Below are 20,529 nucleotides of genomic sequence, written 5' to 3'. Positions count from 1 at the left end.
AGATTTCTTGCATTTTTTTTCCAGCTCAATGTAAATTTAAAGGAAACCAGAACATTCCTATCATTTACCAACAAGCCTATAATGAAATCTATAAATTAGCTGGGCTACCATCATGATATCTGACTGCAACCATCATCAATATTCTGAATATAGTTAATGTTAATATTGAATACATCTTAGCATTAAGAACATATTGCCCTTATTTGCCTTTTCTTTTCAAGTGAACCACTAATGTTGTTTTGCTATTTTAAATAATTTGCTATTATATAGTACGTTGTTATTTTCACTGATTGTGTTGTAAGCCACCTTCTGCAGGTAGAGACCCTGAAAGGTGGGGTAAAAAAAATCTATTTAATAAAATAAAATAATACCAGCATTTTCTGAATTACCCTATTCCACTTGTCTCTTTTAGAGCCATGATGGCACGTGCCACAGTGGTGAAGTTTCAAAAGATTAATTTGCATTTGTGGAAAACTTTATCCTTATTTTTTTTTATTTAAAAATGTGAGGAAAAGAATATGGCTTGGATCCCATCATCTTCTTGTATGAGATTGTGTGTTTGTTTGTGTGTGTGTGTTGTTCTGAAGTGCCCCTCATCTTACAGCTGCAAACTTTCAAGGAGAAGAAGAGTTTTGGATTTGATATCCCGCTTTATCACTACCCGAAGGAGTCTCAAAGTGGCTAACATTCTCCTTTCCCTTCCTCCCCCACAACAAAACACTCTGTGAGGTGAGTGGGGCTGAGAGACTTCAGAGAAGTGTGACTAGCATCATCCAAGCCTGCACAGTAAAATATATGAAATACATTATGGTTCTTTGAGGGTTAATATTGTAGGTAAGATATTTTCCCCCTAACTGTACCTGGGGATTTGATGAAGAAGTCCTTAAGTGTTGGATGGATCAGAGTATTAGATATACATATTAAACAAAACACAGCACCACTTCTTTATCGCTGCCTGATGTCTTTCCTGGGATGTGGGAGCACCTTCTACAGTACATCCCAGTACCTTTGATCTATAGTCATTTCTATGGTATTTCCAAAATTATTCCACTTACACATCCTTTTGAAAAAGCTAAAACATGTCAATTGCTCTAGAATGTTGTTACAGAAGTATGTAAACTCTAAGCTCTTTCACAGGCAGTTGCATGGAGCCTTTGGCTGGCAGTTAATCTGGTTCCAGTCATGGCTCCTTAGATTCAATTCTCCATCGAATTTTGGCTAATGCCTTTTCCCCCCCAGCAGTCCCCAACACTCAGTCTCCAGAGTGGCTTTTCAGAGGGAAGCAGAAGAAGGTCGAGACAAAGATGTGCCCCTTTTGTGAACATCCTGCATTCACATTTCCCAGGATGCAAGTCAAAGCGTATTCATTTGTCATTAAATTTCCACAAGTTTCCTTCAGATGGGACATAACTTGGAAAAACAAACAAACAACCTTTTCTAAAAAGTCCCATCCCTGTAACTTGTAAGCCTCTGCCTGGGTTTCTCTCAACATTTATTAAACCCTTAACCATCTTCAGCCATTTTAGGTTTGCAGTAAAGTCACCTTCCTTATTCACCATAAACCCTTTTGTTCACTGCAGTGTTGTGATACCTGTATTTTATATTATTTTGACAGGAAGCCATGTAGGCGAAGAGAAGAATCTGCAAGTCTCCTTTGAACTTTAAAATATAAATTGGCACATCAGAGCGACAGCAGGAAAAACTTCACTATCAGGAATTGAGAATGACTGGATAGAGCAAAAGTACAATTTTAAAACGAGCACCTTTAGTTTTGATCCATGTGGCACAGGATGAAATCCATCTGGTCCAGGTGGGATGAACAACTCCCATTTCCCAAAATCCATTTTCTTATATGGGTGAGAAAATGGATTCCAGTTATCTGCAATAAAAGAAAAGTACTAAAATATTGAACATGTATTAAAATGCATCATTAGTATGTAAAATGAGAAAGTGGGCGCAGATGAAGACCAAGCTTCTTTCTGTGCAATACATCTTACTACTTTGAGATTTTTTAAAGCATAAAACTCCTTTCTTCATCCTCCTTTCACATGTTTCCCTCTTAGGCTTTTCCCTCAATACTTCCCTGATAATACCTGTCACAGTGCATACTGGTCCTCTTCTTCATGTTTCTTTTGAACGCCATCTTCCTTCAACGTTTTCTTCTAATGAAACCAGTTGTGTTGGCTGGAGCCAATAGGAGCTATACTCCAAAACATCTCAAGGCCCCAGGCTGGCAAAAGCTGCAGTTAAAAGGTCCTCTGTTTCAATCTACTTATCAGACCATTATTTTCAACGAAGAATAATCATTAATATCCCACTTTTCTACAAAATGTACTGAGGGTGGTAGGCAGAAGAACAGTTCCCTCCTTGGTCTGCTATCTGTTGTCTCCCCAGCCTATTCCACCGATTCATGTATTAGTCCGCTCTTGCAGTGTCTTCTGGCATTTTCATAAATTCGCTTGTGGTTTTGCTCTTGTACCTTCCATCCTCAAACTCTTTCTTGATCCCTTGTGACTGGATAGCACTCATTACCCTGTTCCACTTCCCTTCCTGTCCATGCCTAGAATGTGTCACATTCTCTCAGCGTTTCAACTTCCTGCTTGTCAATTCCCTACTTGATTCCTTTCAGTCTAGATTTTGCCCAGATTATTGCACTAAAAAGTGTCTTCGTGCATATCTGTGACAACACATTCTACTGATGGCACTTTTTCTTTGTATTTCACTGAGAGGTTTCTGCCATCACTGATACAGCTGATCTTACTATTCTTTCTTCCTTGCGCCCTCTGTTCCCGAGACTCTGTCCTTGCCAAATGCAATCTTCTCTCTCTGATCTTTCTTAACATTTCTTGAAGTAGTTCCTTTTCTTCTTTTCCTTTATCTGTGAACATGTTAGGATTCTCCCCATATGCGTCCACTATCAGTTCATTTGAACCCAACTGCCATGACTATACAGACAGCTGCAAAAAACTTTCTTTTTCTGTTCCTAACCTCTCTCTCATTATTATTCTAACATTTATGCCAGCAGGGAAAGGTTAACAAACGACCTGGGATGAAGGTTTGCTCCTCATTCTTCTGAATAAAATGCATTTTCACCAACAGAACATGTATTTGGGACTAGGTATATTAAGGTTTGCAACACTAAAATGCAACAGCATTAGTACAATTACAAAATAATTCAACTGTAACCCTATGCAGGTCTTCCATGGGGGTGGGGGGAGGACATGCTAGTCCCCCCCCATCTAACCCACTGACATTTCAATGGCCTTCCAACTCATGCCTGGTTCATTTTGATTGATTGAGTTTTGGCAATGTATTTTAGTCACATTGGAAGTTTGTATCTACATACTGTAAATATATTGAGCAATTTTATATCTATCTATCTATCATCTATATATATAGTGTTTTTAAGAACACCTACATTTTTCATTTCACAAACACACAGACAATAGGTTTTTTGCAGGCAGGAATCAAGGCTGGAGATCTATAAATCAATAAGGAGTGTCTCCACCCCATTGTTCAGCCTGGACACTAAGGTCCAGTGCCAAGGGCCTTCTGGCAGTTTCCTCACTGCGAGAAGTGAGGTTACAGGGAACCAAGCAGAGGGCCTTCTCGGTAGTGGGGCCCGCCCTGTGGAACGCCCTCCTATCAGATGTCAATGAAGGAAACAACCATCTGACTTTTAGAAGACATCTGCAAGCAACCCTGTTTAGGGAAGTTTTTAATGTTTGATGTTTTAGCGTGTTTTTAATATTCTGTTGGGAGCCACCCAGAGTGGCTGGGGAAACCCAGCCAGATGGGCAGGGTATAAATAATAAATTATTATTAAATATTATTATTATTATAAGGGTGTAGAGGAAGCGATATATTTCAGCAGGGGAGTTCGCAAGCAGCTGTTTGAAATATAGAGGAGATCTGGCAAGTTATAGAGAGGACAACTGGAGTCTGCTGGGTCATCTAAGGTAGGCACGTCCAGCTACCAAGAGACTCACTATAATAAAACTGGCAGTGATCTACCTATTGTCATTGCCAGGAGTTGTTGACCTTTTTGGGCGTTCGAGTGGCCACGGTTGTTGTTGAGCTTTTCGGAGGGATCGGTCAGGAGGACCCCCACGATCACTTAGATTAATCCTGCAATCTGCCTGTAACACCGCCGTGATTGACTGTAAGATCACAATCTACCTGTTGGACATACCTGATCTAAGGCAAGCAGAATCTGTCTTCAAGATGCATCTTCTGCTTGGCTGGGAGAACAAGAACCTCTCTCCTCTGCCCAGCTATCCTGATAGGGAAGGGAAGGGGCACTGACACTTATTCCTCAGCGCCATCTGAAAACTTCAATTTCTCACAAGCTCAACAACCTAGCCCAGTAATCATATTTCAGACTGACTATATTAAGCAAAAGCTGCATGCCAAAGCTGCATTTAGTTAGTAACTGTGTATACACCCAGTGCTCCACCGCAGCTCATGTGTGCTATGCCTGCTCATTCTCTGCTACTGCAGCACAGCTGCAAGCAGGTTTGCATGGTTTGAAGTGGGCTTGTTTCAACAAAGGATAGTTAAGTTTGTACAAGTTGGCAACATCGCAACAAGCTGCAGAAGCTTCCAAACTGCTGCTGAAGAAAGAGAGGTATGGGAGGCAAGTGTGTGGCTCATCCCCATGATGCTAAAGTCATGGGGCCAGGGTTTCCCAAAACTACCAATTCAGTATGAATGTCATATCACAGATACCCAAGGGGCTATGCAATGGCAGAGGTTAAATACTTTATGTTGCCTTTTTAAAAGAAAAATAAAACAGAAAACTGCACTGATTCACTGGCATGAAACCAACAGCACTTAAAGTTTCAGTACGATAAAAATTCAAGGGGGGGGGAACTGCCAAGTGTCAAATAATGTGACATTCCAAGTCATGCTTTTTTAGCATACATCAACACTCAGGAACAATTTCTTAGGAAACCGACACAGAAGTTGCAGGAAAATGTGACTTCCACATGGAACTATAGCCATACAACTGGCCATAATGTTAGCTTTCTGCACACTATGTAGTTGAGCCAATCTTGTGAAGTTTCTCCATGTCAGTGCCATGCATTCATGAACAGCAGCTAGAGAAGCTCTATGCATTTAGACTGAAATACATAGTTAGTCTGAAATACATTATCCCCAGCTGTGTGGGCTAGAGCAGATGACAGGTGCAGTCAAAAAAGATTTGGAGGGCATCAGGGTGGGGGTTCTGTCTTAAACCATCTATCAAGGTTCTAAATATACATGAACAAGACTTTTATTGTGAAGTGGCAAACTCTAAGATACTGATATTTTGCTTGTACTCCCTTAGTTACTAAGCAATAAAATGTGTAAATAAAATATTCAGTGTCATTTACCAGAAGCTTTTCAGGAAACTATAATGTCAATACCGCCTCTCGTATCAGAGCTTCAGCTTACTAATTGCCTCATATACATGATTTACTAAGCTTTTAAAACTACTAATTGACAAATCGTAATGCTGTGAATGTTCTTTTAATAGTCTTGAGTGGCTTTTTTGGGGTAAGTCAAGAGACGTTTGGTTCAGCGCAACTGGAGGCCCACACTAAAAGTTAAAATAAAGGATGGTGTGTACTCTCACTCACACACACTTATTTCTCATCCTGCAGTGTCATGGGCAGATGGAAGCTAAGCAATTCTCACTGCAAAAGAAACAGGAAGAGAACAAAGACTGAACTTCCAGAGACAGAAGGAGGGAGAGAGAAGCTGGTTTAGTTCCAGGCCTGGTACACCTTCTCTGCTCATAATGAAGCAGTTACTTGGTAAAATAAGTTTTAAAAGGAATCTGGCATTCTAGGTTTTAGTTTAGTTTCTAGAAACTCAGTTCTGAGTTTCAAGCAGCTCCCAAGTTAATAATAAATTCTGTATTTAATTTGATTTATTTCCAAAGCCCCTAAAACCTATTAGGTGCTGTACAAAATATAAAAACAGAAACCAAACTAAATTTGAGGCATTTTAACATAATCGAAATGTAAAGGTAGGTGAAAATGATATAATATTAAAGCAAGCACATCACTAGCAACTTGATTCTATGTCTTTGGGATTTTGCAGCCCAATTCCTCCTGGGAATATTACTGATACCCATCTGCATTTAATGACAACTTCCATTCCTTAGGCCTTTTGATTCCATTAACTGCCCCCTTGGGAATAAATCTTCTACTTTGACTGTTGATGAATAAGATATATAGGGCAACTGACATAATTTTTCATCTAGAAGACTAAAGGAAGATTCATTCCAGACATCTTACTGATTAGTTTTATTAGCATCTTGAAGTAGTGGTGTTAAGTTTATAAAGAGATGCATTCAATCCATTTAAGAACATTGGGGAGAGTTTTGCATGACATGCAGAATCTGGTAAATGTCCCTTTTCTATCGAATTATTTAAAAGGTACAGAATCCACATTCTTTGCCTCTAGTCACCCTGGAGGAAGACTGACATACATAATAAAAATGTAAATGCGTCCAGCCCAATCATCTCAGTGCAAAGCTAAAGGTACTAAACTAGAAGGTTAGTGTGAAAACCAAAGATCAGATTATCAGCATGTCAGGTGCATATATGGAGAGAGTGACCAGTGGTGAACTTCTTCTTCCCTTTCAAGTTGCTTTTTGGGACCAGGACATACTGGCATTCACAACAGCAGATGCACACTTAGTAGCTGAATGAAACTAGCGCTTCACTCAGCATCTGATCACTGAACACTTAGGGCTATTGCATGGAACCAATAAGGTTCATTTGTTGTAAATCACGAGAGACACAGCAAACATGAAAGATGTTTTCTGGCACTAGAATATTTTTTTAATGCTCTTTTTGAAACCCAAATCAATTAAGACACTCAAATTAAGAGTATGTCAGCCAGTTATTGAATGAAAATAAGCACGTCAAGCTCTTAGAGCAATTTACAAGTTTGATGTTTGTAAGCCAAATACATCTAATTTCTGCTATCAACTTTCTAATTTCAGTTTCGTTCAACTGTGCTTTACATGTTGACCCTGCAGGATCAGAATGTGTTATATAAGGTTTCCTTCCTTATGCAAGCCCCTGTCAACTTCTCAACCAATGACTTCTACTAAAATACAGACTTTTTTTTTAAGTACTCTTCTGTATTGTTATCAGGTTGTTGATTGATTGGTATCCATTTGTCTCAGGATATTTTGAGTAAATTCTTTACCCCCATTTCAATCTGGCTTTTGGTCTCTTCAACCTGGAAACATTAGTAAGACCTTTTTCATGAGTAATAATCTCTTAGGAAAGAATCATGGCCTTAAATACTTTATTCGCCAGTATAGATGCTGCTTTTGATTCTCTTCGCCACATTTCTTTTTAGTCTAGCATTTTGGAGTTTTCACTTGGTTTTGTTTTTATATTTTATGTTTTATATGCTTTCAGCGTTTGCCAGCAGTTTTCTCTTTTCTACTCAGTCTGTGGGGGATCTTCAGATCCATTGTTCGTGATCCATCTTTTTCACACACTGAAAATTCATTTCCTCTTTTAGATTCCAGTAGCTTTTCTATGCTGACAGCTTTCAACATTACTTTTCTTTTTTCTACTGCTAATCATTACTACGTTCCTGACCATCCTTTGGCTACTTCTGTCTTCATACCTCATTGCCACCTGAAGCTTAATATAGGTCAAACAGCTGATTATTTAGGATGAAAAAAATCACACACACACATTCTCTGTTGAAAATTATGTTCCACAAACTTGATTACATGTAGTGTCTTAGTACAATTTTTGACTTTTCTCTTTCCACCAAATTGATTCTGTTGTCAAATCTTGTCATTTTTATATTTAGCAGTGTTGCTCAAGCTCATATTTTCCTTTCTCTGTTTCAACTTCAAAAATGCTTATTTGACCTTTAATATTTCACATCTTGATTATTGTAATGCTTTTTGCTCTGGTCTATCTAAAACTATGCTGCCCATATTATTACTTTTGCTCATAGCAACTTCCAATTGCTGTCTTCAGTGGTGATTCTTAGTTTACCTCATTCCATTTAAACCTCCGTCCACATTGCCAGAAAGCTTGACAAGGAATTTATAATATGTGTTTTGCCACCATAGGTTTGTGTCATAACCCCACTTACTTGGGAGCAAGCCCCCACCAAATTCAGTAAGACTTATATCTGAGTAAACATAGGATTTCACCTTACCCTTATTTCTCCTTATTGCAGGGTTCTTTTCCTTGCCTTTTCTTTTATTGAAAGCCAACTCCTTTAGGAGGAACATCTTTCTATTCTACATCAATCAAGAGGCATTGCCACAGCTCAATAATGCATTCCAGTCACCCAAAGGACTTAAAGAGGGCTCAGAGCAGAGCCAATGTAGTCTGGGAAATGGGTGTGGCCTTGCAGAGTCCAAAGAACTGGACAGAGAATACTAGAAGGCTGCACTTAAGACACTTCTAGTCCAAATGATAAAATTCCCAGAAAGGTGTGGCACTTCTTGAAGTCACTTCTGTAGAGTCACTTCTGTTGCCTTTATACCACACATGCCAAAAGGCAAAGGACCTTGAAGTCAGTTGGGCTCTACTGCCATGTCTTTCCAATAGCAGTCCCATCTTTTCCAAATAGTCATTCAAATGGATATTAAAAAAACAAAAACATACTATTTTCTCTTAATTAGAGAAGAAGCTTTAAATTAATGTGTCTAGATGTATTTAACATTTTATTTGCAACCTGCCTTTGTTCAAGAAGCTCAAGGTGGCCTACATGGTGTGTCGATCACCACCCCCAATTTTATCTTCACAACAATCCTGTGAGCCAGGTTAGACTGACAAATAGTGAACCAGCAAGTTCCCCTGGTGTGTTTCATGGTTAATTAAGAGATTTGAACTTAGGTCTTCCATTAAAAGCATCAGTGAATGCCACCCATTGTTCACTCACACATTCCCCTCTCAACATCAAATTGCATTTTCTGATATACTGTTAAGATTGTAGTGATAACCTGGCAACAACGAATTTTGCACTTAGCCCTGAAGCTGGCAATCCTTTATTTAAAAAAACTAATGTGCAGAGCCATGAAAATATGGGCATAAAAACAGGATCAACAGAAAAACAGACGCATACAGAGGATAAGACATAAAACATGTGCTTGAAAATACTTACTGAAGTCTCCAGTAAGAAACACAGCTTCTGCCCCAGGAGCCCATTCCTTACAGTACAATCCTCCATCAATAAATCTGTTGACTCCAAATGTTTGGTAACTCTTTGTAAATTTGTCAAGGCCACCTTCATTTTCTTCAATGTTCTTCAAGATGCTATGGAAGAGACTATACCTTTCAATAGAAAAATGCATTGAAGGAAATAATTTCAGTAAAGCTGCCTAATAATTTCAGTAAACAATTTTTGAATAATTTCTAAATTATTCAATAAATAAATAATTTCAGTAAATAAATAATTTCAGTAAAGCTGCCAATGAAAGTCCCATTTTAAGACTTGTTCAGTCAAGTCTATTAGATGATAGTCCCAGTATTCCTTTTAAGCATCATCAAATGTTCAGATCATAAAATTCTAAATTCTAAAAGTTAGGTATATCTGGCATTATAAGAATACTATATGTTCTGTGACTAGTAGCTTTGAACTGATGGAGTGAATTGTTATTCACTATGACAGCCATGTGGCACTCCACCGAATCCAATTATTAAAAGGCTAATTTTTCAAAATACTAGGATCATTATGCTAAAGCAAATGGCCACCAAAACATCCCACACTTTCCCTGAGAAACAGTTTTTCTTCATAAAACAAAAGCTAGAGCATGGCACCTCTATTGTAAGATACTCAGTTTTATCTAGTTTAAAAGGGTCATTTGTTCAAAGGAAACATCAATCATAGTGACAACTAAGATATTACACCTTGGGGGAAAATACCACTGCTGGGAAAGAGTCTCAGGTTTATTTAAAGCTGTGGTATAGAAAGAGTCACTTTAGAGACATCGTATTAAGAGGGTCCTTAGGTCTCATTTATTCGTTATTCCAGTTGATTATATTATTTTTTTAACTCACAAGGTTAAGCCTTCCCAACAGCTTTTATTCCAGAGGCGGGTATTTACCTCACAGCCAGTAAGAATTTCAGAAGAAGCAGAGCCTGAGGATAGTGGGCATGTTCTTATAATGCTCTTGTTCCACACATAGAAACCCTAACATTACAACTGGGAAATCTGCCCATGGGTATCATGCATCAAAACAGTATAATGATTTCTATAACCTCCATAGTCAGTTCTCTTATTATGCAGTATATAACACTCTCTCGCTCTCTAGAGCTCTAAATATAAAAGTTGTTTTCTTAACAAACATGTGTGACAGGTGATAGAATTTTAAAGCTTGTTGCAATTTAATTTGAATGCATAAAATATAAGTCAAACAAAAAGGTGGGGAAAAGACGATTTATGCACTTTTGGAGGGGAAAAGGTCAAAGCACAGAGAGAAAACAAGTTGCCGCAATATATGTGAATCCAGTCTCTGGCAAAGGGTACAGGGTATTGTAGGAAATCCAGCACCAGCAACCCCAAAACAGAAGTACTGCCCATCTGCACTGCAGTTCCCCATCCCAAAGGAGCACAGTGTTTGTATTTAAGTCTGCTGTGGGGCACAGTGAAGCAGAATCTGCTGTAGTACAAAAACCTTTCAGTCTCTTTGCTCTGCTCACATAGGTATTCATTACCTATATGAGTAATACTGGGCCATGAATAACATCAGGTACTATCAAGCATGAACCCAAGAGGTGCAGGAACTGTGCTGACCTGGTCTTTTGCATGATCCAAGCAGGAGTTAGTGATGAGCAACCTAGTATTAAGGGCATTGAGATCAGCATCCTCATGAATTGGAATGTGGCTTCAGGATATGAATATATGTATACATGAATATAAATACAAATACAGATATAGAGAAGTAAACTTCTCTCTCTCACTGTCTTTTTTTCTTAAAGAACTCTTGAAACCATTTAGGACATCCCAAGCTACATTCATACCTGAAGTCTACCAGTATAGAGTCTACGTATCGTAGATGGTTTCTGTACCCCAGGATTAGTTTGATATGGAAATGCAGTTGTGGGGGGAAAGCCTTGCCTGATAAATTTCTTATTTGTCATGTATGAATTGAAGGCACAGGTGCCATTCCGGAGGAAGACAGGTAGGAAATCTAGTCCCATACTCTTATGGCAAGTGGCGACACTTGATCTGAAACCTTATTTTACACACTGTAAATCTCAGCACTTCTCAGTTGCTGATGACTATATAGTCCTAAATGGTGGTTTCATCTTAAGATAAATTAATCAGGGAGATGACGGTGGCATTGTCCCCATGCACTTTAAGGGAATATTCACTGTCTTTTAAGGCTGTCAAATAACTTTCCTGTGATTTTTTTTTTTTAAATATGCTGCTCACTTACTAAATTTTAATTACCTATTAGTGTTTACATCTCTACCAAATAACAGCTGATGACTGGAAATGTCAAGGAAGGACTTCATTATTACAATTTAATCTTTTTCAAATATTCTTGTGTGTGTCTGTGCTTTTGGATGCTAATTGGATATGTTATATATAGTGACGTTCCTGTAAAGGCTAGGACTTGAACAAATGTGTGGAACGCTGCATGTACAGCAGATCTTTTTTGTTTTGCCGGGTTGTGGAGGGTGAAGGACTTCCTAATGCAGTGGCTCATCCACAGTGTACCTTATGGAAGTGTGTGAAGCAGCTGGTAAGGAAGCAATGACATATGTACACAAAGAATCACATGTATAAAATTCCTTGGATTCCACTCTTTGTAAAGAATTGCTTAGTAGTCACATACAATCAAATTGTTATTTGTTTCCCTTCATTTTTGATTGCCATCAGTTATCTTGTGCAACAAAAAGTGTGTACAGTGGTACCTCGGGTTAAGTACTTAATTCGTTCTGGAGGTCCGTTCTTAAACCTGAAACTATTCTTAACCTGAAGCACCACTTTAGCTAATGGGGCCTCCCGCTGCTGCCGCACTGCCAGAACACGATTTCTGTTCTCATCTTGATGCAAAGTTCTTAACCTGAAGCACTATTTCTGGGTTAGCGTAGTCCGTAACCTGAAGCGTATGTAACCTGAAGCGTATGTAACCTGAGGTACCACTGTACCTAGGATGTTCTAACTTTACAGGAAAAGTAAAGAACTGCGGCAAGTCAAGGATAGATGGATCAATGCTCTGACTTCTTATAATGCAGCTTCCTATGCTGTTCCTCTATTTATTATGCAAATTAATACATACTTACCACAAATAGTCCTCTGCAAAAAGTTAATTACAACTTTGAAACTGCCCACTTCCACCTTCACTGCATTATGTTACTAATTATGTAGTAATCATGTATAACCATTACATTACTAATTAAGCTGGTGAAAAAGAAATGGCTTTTGTTGAAAATTTACAATATATAGCGGTGACAATTTCCACAGAAAATGTGTCCATTACAAAACACATTGTATGGTGTGGAAATATGTAATTGTATTCTTCCTTTGGCAATGAAACGTCTTGACATTGATTTGGCTGAAATAGTGTGGACAGGCAACTGCTAATCATTCCAAACTACCTGGACAAGGAGCGGAACAAACAAAATCTCCTAATGTTTAATACAGAGATGGGATGAGTAAGAGGGAAGTGGGCAGACAAGTATGGATTGAAGGTTGAAAGGCTGGGACTGATGACGGGGAGTGAAATAATTCCTAACCCACTAGCATCCTCCCCCAATGTGCTAGCCTTCGGATATTTGGGGCTACAACTCCCGTCACCCCCTGCCAGCACAGCCAATGGCCAGGAATGAGTTTTCTAGTTCAAATGTTTGGAGAGCAGTAGGTTAGGGAAGGCTGCTTCCTGTAAGATGAACTTGGGTTGGTTACTTTTATTAGCTGCGGCTTCTGTGGTTACTTTGGCATGGTCACCTAGAAACCCTAAAAAGGCAGAAAGAGCTAAGAATCAGTGAAATGGGTTGGTGGGATTTCACACATCGATTGACTAATCAGTCATTTCCTTGCCTAGAGCCTGCAAAATAGATGGATTACTTAACACTTGCTACCTAACTTCAGTTCACTGTTTCATGCAATCCTCTTTTGTTTTTGTTTTTTTTAACTTTTTACCAAAATAAATTCATGTGAGCAGCACTCATATGAGTAAAATACACAAAAACAAAAAAATAAAGCAAGCAGTTGAGACAACAAAAGTTAACCGGAATCTCAAAGAAAATACGATACGTGTTGATGTATATTCCCTCCATAATTCAACAGTTATTAAGGGCAAACTGTGTTAGTCCTATACCAAGCAAGTGTCACATGGCTCTTGTATTGATTGTTTTCACTTTTGCAATCCTAATTTTGGTTCTCTGCATAAATGGTGAAGGGAAAAGATGTTAAAAGCACAGTAGACCACAAGGGATTGCAAGGTGTAATGCTAACTTAAAGGGATCTTTCTTGCCAAGTGAGAAGAAGTTGCTTCCAAGTTCCTTCGCTGTTTTAGCAAGGTAAACAGATGTAGCCTTCGCAACCATTCACTGAGCATGACAAGTAAGAAATTTATCAAGCAAGACTTTCCCCCCAAAACTGCATTTCCCTATCGAGCTAAGCCAGTGGTACAGAACCCATCTCTCCATTCAGGCAAGCAAGAGGCATTATCACAATTCAAGAATCCATATATACAAAAGCACTAATAGAGTGTGAAGAACAGTACAGTGGTAACTCGGATTAAGAACTTAATTCGTTCTGGAGGTCTGTTCTTAACCTGAAACTGTTCTTAACCTGAAGCACCATTTTAGCTAATGGGGCCTCCCGCTGCCGCCGCGCTGCTGGAGCACAATTTCTGTTCTCATCCTGAAGCAAAGTTCTTAACCTGAAGCACTATTTCTGGGTTAGCGGAGTCTGTAACCTGAAGTGTATGTAACCTGAAGCGTATGTAACCCAAGGTACCACTGTATAGGGAGGGGTGTGGCTTGGAAATGGTCATGGTCTGGGGTAACTTCCAGCCAGAGACACATGGACAGCCACATTCAGCCTCTCGGCCTGAGGTTCACTTCGCGAGCTAAGCTATACCCGTACAATTACTGTGCGTCATACTTCTGTGAGAGACTCAAGGAGAGAAACAAGGCAACAATACTATGTAGGTTCAGTTATGCTAGTAAATATAATTCTCACTGTCTATAATGGACTGTTTAAGCTTCTGAGAATAACGGAAAGACCCCTGTTTAATTAGCACAGCTGCAAATCAAAAGGCAACTGTTTTGTTTTTAAAAATTTTAATTAATTAGTTTGAAAATGTTTGTATCAAATCATTTTTTTATGCTTTCCATTTTAATCATGACTACTCTGATGCGATACTCAAGGAGCATTACTACCTTGTAAGTGTGTAGTGGATGTTGGGGTTGCCTTAAAGATTTAGTGGCCTGCTTTGTATTGGGTGGGACCCACGGGTGCTATTTATCTAACACCTACTTCAGCATCACTTCACTTAATGATGCCTCTAACCTCTAGCTTCAGTACAAGTGTCCCAACTCAAGTGACATAAATGGGAAAGAATGCTGGCATCTTCATGTTTAGTCATTTTTAATTAAAAAAAAAACAACCTTAAAAGGCCATATTGATTACCTGATCCTCTTGAATCGGGTTTTGAAATTAAAACTCAAATACATTTACAAGTGATTGAGGGGGTGCTCATCCGAGAGAGGAACAGGGAAGTGCACCACAAAATAGCTGGCAGTTGTGTAACTACCAAGAGAACTGTGAACTGAGAGTACAACTGCTGTAACATTAAACCACTACCAGCCACAAGACAGAAGGGTGGAGATATAAAAGTGCATGGATGAAATCCATGATCCTGTTTCATGCTGCATAACAGAAGTAATCCAAATCAACTTGCTTTATCCCATGCTCCACATGTTATACAGAGGTCAGCAAACTTTTTCAGCAGGGGGCCAGTCCACTGTCCCTCAGACCTTGTGGGGGGGGCAGACTATATTTTTGGGGGGAGGATGAACGAATTCCTGTGCACCCCCCAAAAAACCCAGAGATGAATTTTAAATAAAAGGACACATTCTACTCATGTAAAAACACACTGATTCCTGGAACGTCCACGGGCCGGATTTAGGGGGCAATTGGGCCAGATGGGTCTTAGTTTGCCTGCCCATGTGTTATACCATACAATTTCGGACAAAACTACATGTACCTGTTTTGTCCTCCCCCTAGTGGTATTATTAGTTTATTTTACCAATTTGCAGTCTGTTTGTTTGAGTGGGATCCAGAGGGGACGCAATGAGCCTTTAACCTTTGGTGCCCTGCCACAGTCTTGTTGTAATTTCCCCACTCTGCAATGTGCATTGCAAACAAAGATCCCATTGACATGACTAACACCTTGATTGTACTGCAAAATTTGCTGGTGCAGGGCACACACCCAGCCATTTTTTGGGAGGGCAGCAGCTGCCAATTTTCAGGTGCACAGCCCTGAACCTCCCCCCTCAAAATTGGGAGACACATACTTGCAATGTGTGGCAAGGAGGGGGCGCTGCAGTCCAGGTCAGAACTACCCAGATAAGGTCATATGTAGTTTGGTCAACAAGTCCAAAGAAGCTCCAATATGTTGATCAGATACCAGACAATGTCACTGAGAAGTCTGAATGATCAGGACATTGCTTTTAGTGTAGTATGGTACTTCGATCAGAAAATTACTCCAGTAAATTGTTTTGCCCACAATGGTCTAAGTCAGGGTTTCCCAAAATTGGGTCTCCAGCAGCTTCTGGACTACAATTCCTATCATCCCTGACCATAAGCCCTGTTAGCTAGGGAAGATGGAAGTTGTAACCCAAAAACAGCTGGGAAATAGGAGTGGGGGAGAACACCACTAAAAATGGGAGCAGATAAACCTGCAATAGAACTGAAACAATTGAGAAGAAATGTTAAAGCTAAAGGACTTAAGGTCAGCATGCCTCTGAATTAACTTTGTATTTAAATTGTGGGCTTTTAAGGCTTATTTTAAGCCACCCAGAGAACTTTACGTCATGGGGAAGCATAAAAATGCAATAGATATTCAGTCTGTTCCAGCAAGGTTGTTCTCATGCAAAAATGTTAAAAGTTTGGTAATATAAATAATTTTTAACTTGGAGGATTTTTTGCATTTGGCCAAATGTAAAGCAATTGACAATTTTGCAACTCTTCTTTTAGCTGTGGGACCAAACACACACACACACACACACACACACACACACGTTTTCTGACAAAGAAACCCAGGAGGCTACAAAGCATGTCGTCCCCCCGCCCAAGTGTTCATTCCAAACCCTCTTTAGGGTTTTGTTTTTTAAATGCTACTGTCAACACCACTGAGCCATATATTTTCATATTACTCAAGTAACACTTTCAAAAGAAAATTTGAGATTGTTGAAAGCCTTTGCAACTTTCTTGGTTAAAGGCTTCACAGACAAATCATGTGTGAGAGATCTAAAAGGCTCAGTACATCATTCAGTAATTTGATTCATTCAAGGGAGACTGCATGAATGGCAGGCAACTTCTCTCGTCCCCCCTTCCCGTCACCCCAGACTCACTGTTTATGTGATCCAGAGATTATTTTGCCTGCTTAGCACTTCAAATAATCCCTGTGCAGGAGAGCGTTGGCTTTATTTATTTATTTTGCTTTAAATTAATGTGGGGAGCGGGGTGACACCCTAATTTGAGAAGAAAGCTGCCGAAATACAAAGAGACAGATTTCTTTCTGGAAATCAGTAGACTAAGACTTTGTTAGCTCATGTTTCATATTACACAAGAGAAAATAAACTGAAAGGTCAGTTGAACAGTTACAGCATTGCCCTTTTCCAAGGTAATCAGCAGAGCATGTAGCAAAGACGTGAACACAAGCGTGACTGGAAAGACAGTAGCTGATAAAGAGGCCCGCTGCCAAAACTACGCGGGACAAAATACTATATTCCCAATGCCAGCTGAAGAGTGCGGCCTGCCACAGGACTTCCCTGAGTAATTCTGATTTATTACTTTAATTTGAAATTGTGTTCTTGTTAAACATTCAGGTTTTCGTACTGCCAAAAGATACCAGCATCTTTAATACTGACCATTAATCACATCCATAGGTGAAGTACAAGAGAAGCAGTATAGCTTATTAATTTGTTTGCAGCGATGAAAACAAGGCATTCATTACAATTAATTTTGCTGGTTGACTAATGCGTGGTAAAATAAACATGCAGTCTCCTTCTGTAATTCAATAGCATTTAAACTAAGGGCTGCATCGCAGTCCATTTTCCGTATTAAAATAAGCAGCTTAGTTATCTCTCTGTAATGCAAGCATCCTCCACTCAGACTTGGCTAATCATCTTAAAGAGAGGGGTGTTTTTTTAAAAAGGAAGAGGATTTTTTAAAAGTCAGAGGCATCTCTCTTAAGTGTTTTGTTTACTGGAAGTTGTTTTAAAATGGATCCGTTAGTAACGGCCTGCCAATTCCCATTTGATACCACTGTCAGCTATTTTGTATATCAAGGTCAAGTGTGGAAAAATACAGACTCAATGAGTCCCATAGCAACTGTGCTGACAGCTATGAAGTCTGAATCAAAACTCAAACTGAAATAGTTGAACTCCTAGACACTGCCACTTTTATCCCTGCGTTGAAAACATTTGCACTGGAGTACCACCAATGAAAACGACAACGGTCCTATAAAATAAAAAGGTGCAAAGGCTTCTCCGCACCTATCTTGAACTATTCCATTGCATGTTTCCACTTACAATTAATCTGCTAGACAATATATCCAAGTGTCAAAGATGCAAGTAGCATTTCGGTAATGGCCAGGTTTAAAACTCATTTATTATTGTGGTCTATAGTCCAAGACAAAGAACATTACAGATGCTAATACAAGCCAGGCTTTATAGAGACCCCACCTCCTATCTTATGCCAGAGTTGCAGGAGAAGAGATGTGCTTGTCCTTGCATTATTATTTCAAAACCCACTAGCCACACACACAACAATCTTTCAAGATGTTCAAATAAGGTTAGAAAGGTGTGAAAACATAATAAAAAAGACCTAACTACCTGTGTGGCTCTCTGTATCACTGACTACTGCATTTGTATTGTACTGTTCTTTAGGTACTGAAGTCTTCAGCTGTGATTAGATCATGCAAGAACTTCTCAGAAAACTATCACCATTTGCAGAACAGCTTCTGCGACAGAAGGGAAAGGTGTCCATTTCGCTGGAGTAGCTTTATAAGCCAGGATGGTAACTTAAAAGAGATTCCAAGCAGACTAGGTCCCTGCCCACCGCCTCCTGGCTGGATGCCCTAGGTCAAGGAAACTGAATAAACAGTGTAGGGTAGGCAATACACATAGAAAAGCTGCAGGAAGGGAAGGAGTGTAAGAGGCAGCTTGACAGCATAGCAAATGGGGAACTAAATGCAAAAAGGAGGAAAGAAAAGCAGAGCAATTAAGAAAAGGAATGGGCAGATATGGGAAGGAGGAGCTGGGGTGCTAAGGATGACAGAAGAAGATGCCTTATGGAAGTAGGATTAGCAGGCAACTAAGCAAACCACAGTGATAGAGACACTGTTAAAGAAAAGGAGCAGCCAAGGAGAAAGGAGATCAGGAGCAAAGTTGTTTAGAAACACAGGAAGCCCCTTTATATCGAATCAAACCATTGGTCCAGTTGTATTGATAACCAATGTGGATGTTCTAAAATGGGCAGTGTATGCTCACACAACAAAGCTTCCCTAAGCGCCCCAGCTGAATTATGGACCAACTGCAGTTTCCAAAGACTCATCAAGTCTTGATGTAGCCAAGGCATGCGTCACCACTGATAGGTTCATGTGCAGTTGGTGTAGCAACCTAAGCTAGGCAATGGCTTATTGGACATTCTTAACATACAGATCTGTTCAGAGCCAGCTGGGCTGCAATCCTGAGCCAAAGAAAATTATTCTTTCATCAATCTACTCCCATTTCTTTTAATGAGGATAAGAGGTAGAATAACTACTTGCTATAATAGCTATTCACACCCAACATTCTCTACATCCTCATGATTCAACAAAGCAGAAGAGTCATGATGAACTTTGTTGCTGTTAATGTTCTTTCTGGAAACTTTTCAATAAGCAAGTGTTATGAAGTGTGTGTGTGTGTGTGTGTGTGTGTGTGTGTGTAAAAGCAGGTCACCAAAACAAAATGCTCCTTGGATCAATGTAACGATTTATTACATCAGCATAGTATATGCTGCATTCTCTTCAATAGGTAAGTCATTCTCCTATTGTTTGTTAGTGTCAAGTAATACTACAATTTTATGTTCTTCTCCAACTTTCTTTATGTTAGAAATGGATTGTTGCAGAATAAACCAGCTTCTGGCATTCCGTGCTTAAGTAGACTAGGTTTTGTGATGAACTGTTATTACCATGTCACCACAATAACTAGTGTTGCATTAACTAGAGAGATTGCAGTTGCAACCCATAATATTTCAAACCATGTTCTTACCATCTTAATTGCTCCTGCAAGAATTCTGCTTCACTGCCAAGACGACAACTAAATTGGAGGCAACAAGAGGGCGTTTTTTGTTATATCCATCTTCGACCAAGCCACACTGAAATGTACAGTGACTGGATTCATTTAACTCTTTTACATAGTAGTATTGCATGGGATCCCCCACCCCTTTAAATGCATAGTGACATCATTATTCTCTCTCTTTCAAAAACATTAAAATTGCTTATGAAGAACTCTTAGTAGAATTCCCTGGTGACTTCATTCAGTCTCGCAGGAAAACTCCCAAGTTCATCACATCCATTTGCTATATTGAAATTTAAACAGACAAATCTGCTGCACTCCATATGCATGTGTCAATTTCCTGGTTTGCTTCAGTCTGACAGAAGCCTACTAAATGGGAAGGACTTGGGCATAAGAGAGACTGACCATATCCATCACTGTGATAATGTATGTAGAGCCTATAGAAATACCCATGGATCTTTTAAATTGTGTGCAGGGCACTTTTAATGCACAGGCATATCAGAGCACGTGGAGCCCTTGATCAAGTCCTTTATTTCCAAAATTCATCCTGATTCCTTAATACTGCTAAAGGCAAGACTCAGAAGCACATTCAACTATTGTATTATATAGAGGCTTGTGGTTTCAAATTGTTCTGTCCTTAGGAAGGGCTTGTCACAGCTACTATCTCTAGAGTTCTATAAAAAGCTAACAGAAACATTGATTTTTAGATTTATGTCCTAAGTTGCCAGGTATGTCAAGGAGAGATCTATTAAGCATCACTTAAATCAACATGAACATTACGGTAAGGTCAAATCAATGTCAGGCACAATCCATTGTATTTTCTTCTAATAAAGCCTTTGGAAATTTAGCCCAATTTTTATTAATTTTCAACCAACTGTGGGCCACAAAACCTGGAATGTTCACTTCTAATAAAAGTTTCTTACCACAGCAACAATTGAACAGTATGTTATTTGAATCTCCTTCCTCTTGAAGAATCCCTACAACACTGCTTGTATATTTCAAGCCCTTCTCTCACCAGGCTTC

General features: G+C 39.3%; 1 protein-coding gene across 2 annotated transcripts in view; it reads right to left on the bottom strand.

Moving 5' to 3' along the window:
• The window catches only part of GBE1 (1,4-alpha-glucan branching enzyme 1), a 143,750-nt gene that overhangs the window by 99,969 nt on the left and 23,252 nt on the right, over positions 1-20,529 (bottom strand). For both annotated transcript variants that reach the window (XM_081858475.1, XM_081858476.1), the window contains exons 2-3: positions 9,142-9,311; positions 1,764-1,879 (exon numbers count right to left, since the gene is read on the bottom strand). In XM_081858475.1, coding sequence (XP_081714601.1) covers positions 1,764-1,879; positions 9,142-9,311 — 286 coding nt within the window. The remainder of the gene's footprint in view (positions 1-1,763; positions 1,880-9,141; positions 9,312-20,529) is intronic.

This window comes from Podarcis erhardii (genome assembly GCF_964252035.2).
Source record: "Podarcis erhardii genome assembly, chromosome: 4".
Lineage (NCBI taxonomy): Eukaryota > Metazoa > Chordata > Lepidosauria > Squamata > Lacertidae > Podarcis > Podarcis erhardii.
The sequence above is the reverse complement of the archived record's forward strand: the minus strand, read 5'-3'. Positions and strand labels throughout refer to the sequence as shown.